Here is a 9,480-nt window from a genome sequence, read left to right on the forward strand (position 1 = left end):
TAGACGAACCTTTGTTGGCAATGTAATGTCTCTGCTTTTGAATATGCTATCTAGGTTGGTCATAACTTTCCTGCCAAGGAGTAAGCATCTTTTAATTTCATGGCTGCAGTCACCATCTGCAGTGATTTTGGAGCCCAGAAAAATAAAGTCTGACACTGTTTACACTGTTTCCCCATCTATTTCCCATGAAGTGATGGGACCGGATGCCATGATCTTAGCTTTCTGAATGTTGAACTTTAGGCCAACTTTTTCACTCTCCACTTTCACTTTCATCAAGAGGCTTTTAAGTTCCTCTTCACTTTCTGCCATAAGGGTGGTGTCATCTGCATATCTGAGGTTATTGATATTTCTCCCAGCAATCTTGATTCCAGCTTGTGCTTCTTCCAGCCCAGTGTTTCTCATGATGTACTCTGCATATAAGTTAAATAAACAGAGTGACAATATACAGCCCTGACGAACTCCTTTTCCTATTTGGAACCAATCTGTTGTTCCATGTCCACTTCTAACTGTTGCTTCCTGACCTGCATACAGATTTCTCAAGAGGCAGATCAGGTGGTCTGGTATTCCCATCTCTTTCAGAATTTTCCAGTTTATTGTGATCCACATAGTCAAAGGCTTTGGCATAGTCAATAAAGCAGAAATTGATGTTTTTCTGGAACTCTTGCTTTTTCCATGATCCAGCGGATGTTGGCAATTTGATCTCTGGTTCCTATGCCTTTTCTAAAACCAGCTTGAACATCAGGAAGTTCACAGTTCACATATTGCTGAAGCCTGGCTTGGAGAATTTTGAGCATTACTTTACTAGCGTGTGAGATGAGTGCAATTGTGTGGTAGTTTGAGCATTCTTTGGCATTGCCTTTCTTTGGGATTGGATTGAAAACTGACCTTTTCCAGTCCTGTGGCCACTGCTGTTTTCCAAATTTGCTGGCATATTGAGTGCAGCACTTTCACAGCATCATCTTTCAGAATTTGGAATAGCTCAACTGGAATTCCATCACCTCCACTGACTTTGTTCGTAGTGATGCTTTCTAAGGCCCACTTGACTTCACATTCCAGGATGTCTGGCTCTAGGTCAGTGATCACACCATGGTGATTATCTAGGTCGTGAAGCTCTTTTTTGTACAGTTCTTCTGTGTATTCTTGCCATCTTTTCTTAATATCTTCTGCTTCTGTTAGGTCCATATCATTTCTGTCCTTTATCGAGCCCATCTTTGCACGAAATGTTCCTTTGGTATCTCTGATTTTCTTGAAGAGATCCCTAGTCTTTCCCATTCTGTTGTTTTCCTCTATTTCTTTGCATTGATCGCTGAAGAAGGCTTTCTTATCTCTTCTTGCTATTCTTTGGAACTCTGCATTCAGATGTTTATATCTTTCCTTTTCTCCTTTGCTTTTTGCTTCTCTTCTTTTCACAGCTATTTGTAAGGCCTCCCCAGACAGCCATTTTGCTTTTTTAAAGGTAGAAAATTCACCAGTACCCGGGTTTCCTTATTTTTGCACCATTCCCTGTTAGTAATTGTAGGGGTTAATGGATAACCTTTCCTTGAAACACAAGACAAAGTACATCTTGCATGGTTCCCCTGCCAAAGTGATTAAAAGTTGTGTTTTTTTACTGTTATTTGATCTCTGTGGTCGGTCAACATGGTCAGGGCTTTTGCTTGTCAGAGAAAAAGATACCCGTTGTTCTGTTCCCAATTCTAGTTTAAAGGACATTTACCCATGAGCACCTGGAACTGTGGGGAATGTGGACTCCATTCATTTATTCACCCATTCATTCATTCAACACATTCAACACATATAAATAAGTCACCTGGGGAAGATAACTCACATATTTCTCATCACAAGGTGGAACAACAGGAAAATAATAATAGAAAGGAGACTACTCATTCACTGTCTATTAACTCCTTACTGACCTTGGGACTTTAAATCCCTCCCTTATCTTTATTTCTTTATTTAAGAAAAACTCAAACAATACAGTATCTGATGTCCTGTGAATATCTGCGGGACTAAAGCCTCAACTGTAAGAGCTTCCTGCGTTTCCTTCTACTTCTAGGAAATGTAGTTAACTTAGCATCACTATGACCCTTGCCTTGTAGTTTAAGAGGCTTTACTTTAGTTATATGTAAATGGACACAAGGGGCGTCCCTGGTGGCTCAGATGGTGAAGTGTCTGCCTGTAATGCAGGAGACCTGGGTTCTATCCCTGGGTCGGGAAGATTCCCTGGAGAAGGAAATGGCAACCCACTCCAGTACTCTTGCCTGGAAAATTCCATGGATGGAGGAGCCTGATAGGCTACAGTCCATAGGGGTGCAAAGAGTCGGACATGACTGAACAACTTCACTGGTTCAAATGGGCTTAATGGAAGTGAATTTGAGCAAACTCCAGGAGATGATGAAGGACAGGGAAGCCTGATGTGCTGTAGTCCATGGGGTCACAAAGAGTAGAACATGACTTAGGGGCTGAATAACAGCAACACTGTAATGCTACTATTATTACCAACGAGTGCCTTACGCATTTGTGGGCTGACTTTCCACCACGATTTATTTCGCTCTTGTTCTTCCTCCAGTTGGCATTTGTTGCCTGGGAGCTTCTCAACTCAACGTCTTAGGTGGTGCTCCTTGGGCAAAAAGGTGATGTCCAAGTTTTTCAGAACAATAATATGCAAGGTCTTTTATGAGCTTTTATGACCAGCAGCCACCTCCCTAGGGATGTGACTCAGCCTGGCAGCAGCAAACTCCAGGTGCTGCTCCCTCAACACACCTTCTGTAGGTCACCCAGCATCAGGCAAGTGCTACCTTGCCTCCTCGCACAGAAAGCCTAGGGGTGCTGAAGTTCTCCTCCTCAACTTTGATTATTTCTTTATTTCACTGAGACTGGGAGTCTTCTATCATTTCACAAAAAGGATACCCTCTTCATTTTGGAGCTATGCTCCACCAGCTTCGAAATTGGAAAAATTCTTCCTTTTTAAAAATTGGAATATAGTTGACTGAGGGTTTCTCTGGTGGCTCAGATGGTTAAGAATCTGCCTGCAATGCGGGAGACACAGGAGCTGTGGGTTCGATCCCTGGGTCGGGAAGATCCCCTGGAGAAGGGAATGGCGACCCACTTCCGTATTCTTGCCTGGAGAATCCCATGGACAGAGGAGCCTGGTGGGCTGCAGTCCATGGAGTTGCAAAGAGTCGGACACAACTGAGCGACTAGCACACAAACGTACTTGACTTACAATGTTTCACGCGTACAGCAAAGTGATTCAATTATCCCTAAACATGTATTATCTATTCTTTTTCAGATTCTTTTCCATGATAGGTTATTACAAGATATTGAATATAGCCCCCTGTGCCGTTGTGCTGTACAGTATGTCCTTGTTGGTTATCTACATTTTCGTGTGTGTATGTTAATCCCAAACTCCTAATGTATCCCTCCACCCCCCTTTTCTCCTTTGATAACCATGTTTGTTTTCTTTGTCTGTGAGAATATTTCTGTGTTGTAAATAGGTTCATTTGTATTCTTTTTCTTTTAAATTTCACCTGTAAGTGACATCACTTATAGAAAGATGATTTTAATCTTTCTCTGTTCGACATACTTCATTTAGTATGATCATCTGTGTGTGTGTGTGTGTGTTTAGTTGCTCAGTCATGTCCAACTCTTTGCAACCCCATGGACTATAGACTGCTAGGCTTCTTTGTCCATGGAAATTTTCCAAGCAAGAAAACCTGAAGCAGGTTGCCATTCCTACTCCAGGGGATCTTCCCAGCCCAGGGATCAAACCCCCATTTCTTGCGTCTCCTGCAAGGATGATTCTTTACCACCGTGCTGCCTGGGAAGCCCCCACGATCTTCTCTATGTCCGTCTGTATTGCTGCAAGGGGCGCTGTTTCAGTCTTTCACATGGCTCAGAAATACACTATTGTATATGCACCACATCCTCTTTATCCATTCCTTTGTCAGTGGACATTTATGTTGCTTCTATTGTAAATAGTGCTGCAGTGAACATTAGGGTGCGTGTGTCTTTTCAAATCAGAGGTGTTGTGTTTTCTGGGTATCTGCTCAAGAATGGAATTGCAAGACCATATGGTAACTCTGTTTTTAGTTCCTTAAAGAACCTGAATACTATTCTCCATAGAGGCAGTACCAAGTTACATTCCCGTCATCAGTGTAGGAGGGTTCCTGGAAAAACTCTTAAATGATGCGGAAAACAATAAAAGCTTCTGAATGGAAGAAAGAACAAGGTTTTAAGGTGGCCCTGGGGAGGGCAAACATGTCTAGCCTGATTAATTGTCTAGTTCGGGCATAACTGCTTCCAGAGTGAGCCAAAGGTGGGGTTGCTGGGCCTGCACGCGTGGATCCTGCCCTTGCCTGCAGTCACGGGCAGGGAGGCAAGACTGAGCTGTTCAGTCTCAGCAGCAAAGAAACAAACAAAAAAAAACACAAAAATGCTTGGTGTCTGTGCTGGAAAAGCAGGTCTTATGGCCTCACAGGAAGGAAAGCGAACAGTGGTCTCTCGCTGTTACAAGTGGTTTTTTTTTTTTTAAGTTCTCCTGTAGGGATTTTTCAATACCCAAGGGCAGACAGGAAAGACAGCTATATTTTCAAAACTCATACAATGCTGCTTTAAGTAACGGATTGAATAGCAAAGAAGTATGCTGGAAGTTCCTAATTGGCTAACGTCTGTGTTTCTCAATAGAGTAATATTATTAACGTCTACCCTCTAAGCCTGTAGAAATCTGAATCCCTTTCTTGCTGGCCAGTTGGAAATAATAATGTAAACAGACTCTTGTGGCCTCATTAAGTCATGTGTCTGAACACTTTGTCAAACTGCAAATATTTAAAATATTTTAATATTCATTCTAAGCCGAAAAGGCTTTGCCAAACTAGATAATGAAATTACTCTCTGTTGTTTTGAAACAGAATAAATTATAGCCTGATATTTAAAGGTATTATTTGGAAGGAGGAGGGAAGCAGCTTGGGATTGAATTTTCCATTATCTTGAACTATGGGGACACTAAGAATTAGATTAATCTGCTCTGTCCAGCTAAAGGCTCCATCTATTTTTTCCACTTTGCATAAAAATCCAAAGGTGGGTTCCATACAGAGTTTATTTGTGATAGATCTTAGAGGATGAGGAGAATTTAGTAAGGGAGGGAGAAAAATAATGTATGAGCTGGAAGAATGAAAAATGTGAGCAATAAAATGTAGAAGGAAAACCTGCCATGGTTCAGGAAGTGATGAGTCATTCAGTTGGAGTACAGAGTCATGGAGATTAACCTTGCTTTTCCTGCCTCTGCTGAAAGCAAAAAAAATCAGCATATTGCTCTATTAATTTTATTAATAGCAGAGTAGAGACTTTTCAAAAGGGAGCAGGGAAAGGGCATTAAAAGACATTTTTTCCTTCATCGGGTGAGGTGGGGGCTGTCTTCATGGTGCGTTACTGCTACAGAATGAAGGCTCAGAGAGTTACTTTCAAAGGTAAGGGGAAATGGGAAGGCAGGCAGTAGTGCATGGAAAGTCATCGTAAAGAACATATGTTGATCTGCATGAAAAAAGAAATGGCCACCCAGTCCAGTATTCTTGCCTGGAAAATTCTATGGATGGAGGAGCCTGGCGTGTTATATTCCACGAGGTCGCAAAGTGTCCACGAGGTCGCAAAGTGTCCACGAGGTCGCAAAGTGTCAGACGCGACCAAGTGTCTTTCACTTTCACTTTTCGTTGTAAAGGTACAAGGCAAAGAGGATGAGTGGTGTATGCTCTAAAACCCTGAACTCCCCAACGGTTTGGGGGATAATTTTTAAGAAAATTTTTGGGATGAGGGCTGCAAGGTATGTGACTTTGCTCTCACTGACTGGAAAGCTGAGCACCAAAGAATTGATGCTTTTGATATGTGGTGTTGGAGAAGACTCTTGAGAGTCCCTAGGACTGCAAGGAGATCCCACCAGTCCATCTTAGAGGAAATCAGTCCTGAATATTCATTGGAAAGACTGATGCTGAAGCTGAAGCTCCAATCCTTTGGCCATCTGATGTGAAGAACTGACTCACTGGAAAAGACCCTGATGCTGGGAAAGACTGAAGGTGGGAGAAGGGGACGACAGAGGATGAGATGGCTGGATGGCATCACTGACTCGATGGGCATGGGAAGTGGTGATGGACAGGGAGGCCTGGCGTGCTGCAGTCCATGGAATCACCAAGAGCGACTGAACTGAACTGAGGTAGCAGGGCTCTTTGCTCAATCTGAAGTTATCATCCTCTACCTGGGAGGGGCCCTGGATTCTGAAGATAAAATAAAGACACTGTTCACTGTATGCCCTGAAGTGGAACCAGGACCTTGCCCCAAGGCTGTACTTCTGTTTCTGGGCTCTTCTCCACTTGTGTCTGCACGCCCTTCCCCTCTCTCCCCTGATTCAGTTCAGTTCAGTCGCTCAGTCACGTCTGACTTTTTGCGACCTCATGAATCACAGCACGCCAGGCCTCCCTGTCCATCACCAACTCCCGGAGTTCACTCAAACTCACGTCCATCAAGTCAGTGATGCCATCCAACCATTTCATCCTCTGTCGTCTCCTTCTCCTCCTGCCCCCAATCCCTCCCAGCATCAGGGTCTTCTCCAATGAGTCAACTCTTCACATGAGGTGGCCAAAGTACTGGAGTTTCAGCTTTAGCATCAGTACTTCCACTGAACACCCAGGGCTGATCTCCTTTAGGATGGACTGGTTGGATCTCCTTGCAGTCCAAGGGACTCTCAAGAGTCTTCTCCAACACCACAGTTCAAAAGCATCAATTCATCGGCGTTCACCTTTCTTCACAGTCCAACTCTCACATCCATACATGACCACTGGAAAAACCATAGCCTTGACTAGACAGACCTTTGTTGGCAAAGTAATGTCTCTGCTTTTGAATATGCTATCTAGGTTGGTCATAACTTTCCTTCCAAGGAGTAAGCGTCTTTTAATTTCATGGCTGCAGTCACCATCTGCGGTGATTTTGGAGCCCCCAAAAATAAAAGTCTGACACTGTTTCCACTGTTTCCCCATCTATTTCCCATGAAGTGATGGGACCAGATGCCATGATCTTCGTTTTCTGAATGTTGAGCTTTAAGCCAACTTTTTCACTCTCCTCTTTCACTTTCATCAAGAGGCTTTTTGGTTCCTCTTCGAGTCAGACACGACTGAATCGACTCATCAGCAGCAGCAGCACTTTCTGCCATAAGGGTGGTGTCATCTGCATATCCCCTGATTAGCAACTGTTTGAATCTGCCCTTTGGAATGCAGGGAAGGTCAAGGAGGCTGAAGAAAGCCTATTTCCTACAAACAAGAAGTAGGGGTCAGGGAGAGGCTTTGTACCAGGGAGGACCCCAGGGGGTCCCGCCCTGTCTCAGCCCTAGGATAAGCAGCACAGGGGGAGGACAGGGACTGCACCCTGATCTGAGTCACAGGACAGGGAACCAACCCTACACTTTCAGATCCCCTAGGACAGGAACTCCTTTCAGCGCCCGATTTGGAAAAGAGAAGGGCGGGGGCCCCCGCGGTACCGTCGAGCCGGTTGGATGAGGCTTTCTTTGGGACCTTGTTGCTGCATTCCCATCCACCCCACCCTGACGCGGCATATTTGAGAATGGAGGCTACCGGGTACACCCAGGATTGTGCTGGGAGGGTCGAGGGACCCTCCCGGTCACGGGAAACCAGCTGGGGTGAGTGTCGCATCCTGTGGGGTGACTAGCAGGAAATGGCATGCGAAGCGCATCATTTCGACTTTTTTTTTTTGTTAATGCATCCCCCCATTTCGACTTTTGACGCTTACTGTACTCATTCCCCGAATGACCGCCGCAAGGGGGAGGGGGTCGGGGAGAGAAAAACCTTGTGAAATGGAAGAAAAGAGACCTGAGAAACTAAAGCCGCAGGCGGCGTGGGGGGGTGGGGGGAAAGAATGACCGGAGTTGTAGTGAAACCGGCAGCTACGGCGAGCCGGGAAGCCGCTGGAAGGGGAAGAGGCTGGGCTTAAAGAACCTGCTGCGGGTTGTAGACAAAGGCGGCTTGGGAGGCAGAGGCCGGGGCGGGATCAGTCGCTACTATCACCCTGGGGAGAGCGCCAGCGGCTGGACTCCCGCGTGGAAACCCGGGAAATTCACCAGCCCTCCCTTCAGGGCAGGAATGCCCGGAGTATGCACCAAGCTAAGAACCCAGAGGGAAAAAGTAAGTTTGGGAGAGGACTTAACCGATCTTGACGGTCTTTGAACCCTCAACTCCTCTTGGAGGCATGCCTTCACCGATGCGTTCCCTCTTCATCATTTCTGTCTCTTGTGTCATCGTTTTCATCGTGTTTTGTGTGTTCAACTTTGGGGGAGAGCAAGGCTTCCAGAGGCTAAATAACTCAGACACTTGGGTGCTGACTCAGGTTTGCACATCCCTTATCAAAGACAAAACACCGTTACTCTGGAGAAACAAACTCATGATGTATGAGAAGTCTTCCTGCGAGGCGTACCTGACCCAAAGCCACTACATCACGGCACCCTTATCAAAGGAAGAAGCCGAGTTTCGTTTGGCATATATCATGGTCATCCATCACAACTTCGACACCTTTGCGAGGCTCTTCAGGGCTATTTACATGCCTCAGAATGTCTACTGTGTTCATGTGGATGAGAAAGCGACAGTTGAATTTAAAGACTCAGTGGAGCAGTTACTGAGCTGCTTCCCAAATGCTTTTCTGGCTTCCAAGATGGAGCCCGTGGTCTATGGTGGGATTTCCAGGCTCCAGGCTGACCTGAACTGCATCAAAGATCTTGCAGCCTCGGAGGTTCCCTGGAAATACGCCCTCAACACCTGTGGGCAAGATTTCCCCCTGAAAACCAACAGGGAGATCGTTCAGTATCTGAAGGGATTTAAAGGGAAAAACATCACCCCCGGGGTGCTGCCCCCAGCTCACGCAGTTGGGCGGACTAAGTATGTCCACCGGGAGCACCTGGGCAAAGAGCTTTCCTATGTGATAAGAACCACAGCCTTGAAGCCGCCTCCTCCCCACAATCTCACCATCTACTTTGGCTCTGCCTATGTGGCCCTGTCCAGAGAGTTTACCAGCTTTGTTCTCCACGACCCACGGGCCCTTGACTTGCTCCAGTGGTCCAAGGACACCTTCAGTCCGGATGAGCATTTCTGGGTGACGCTCAATAGGATTCCAGGTATGTGGGATTCCCTACGTCACGTGAAGGGGACATTCTGTACTTGAAAGGGCTTTTTGAGAGCCTGCACCTTTTTGATTAGGAGATAAAAGCTGAAGTGTGTGGTTTTCACCTGAATTCTTTCTAAACCCTGAAAGAACTGATGTTTTAGGTGACAATTCAGTAGTCTAACCAAGCCAAACATTGGTGGTATTGATCTGCAGTTGGTCTTGTTCTCTTGCATTTAGCATCTTATTAAATCTTTACCGCAGTCAGGATGAATTGCACCCCATCCCCGCTGGTGATTTTCTTCTCCCCAGATTTGTCAGACTTGCTGTAAC

The 9,480-nt window shown here is 45.5% G+C and overlaps 2 protein-coding genes across 4 annotated transcripts in view; both read left to right on the forward strand.

Moving 5' to 3' along the window:
- Window positions 1–9,480, forward strand: part of LOC104985613 (N-acetyllactosaminide beta-1,6-N-acetylglucosaminyl-transferase) — a 120,870-nt gene that overhangs the window by 50,622 nt on the left and 60,768 nt on the right. The window contains exon 1 of one of the 2 annotated variants that reach the window (XM_010835852.1): window positions 7,243–9,160. The exons of the other annotated variant lie outside the window; for it this stretch is intronic. Within the exon in view, the coding sequence (XP_010834154.1) occupies window positions 8,242–9,160 (919 nt within the window). The 5' untranslated portion in view covers window positions 7,243–8,241. Of the gene's footprint in view, window positions 1–7,242; window positions 9,161–9,480 lie in introns of those variants that run through there. 2 annotated transcript variants of the gene reach the window in all.
- The window catches only part of LOC104985614, a 58,843-nt gene that overhangs the window by 26,728 nt on the left and 22,635 nt on the right, over window positions 1–9,480 (forward strand). The window lies entirely within an intron of this gene.

Source organism: Bison bison, unplaced genomic scaffold, assembly GCF_000754665.1.
Source record: "Bison bison bison isolate TAMUID 2011002044 unplaced genomic scaffold, Bison_UMD1.0 scf7180017864053, whole genome shotgun sequence".
Lineage (NCBI taxonomy): Eukaryota > Metazoa > Chordata > Mammalia > Artiodactyla > Bovidae > Bison > Bison bison.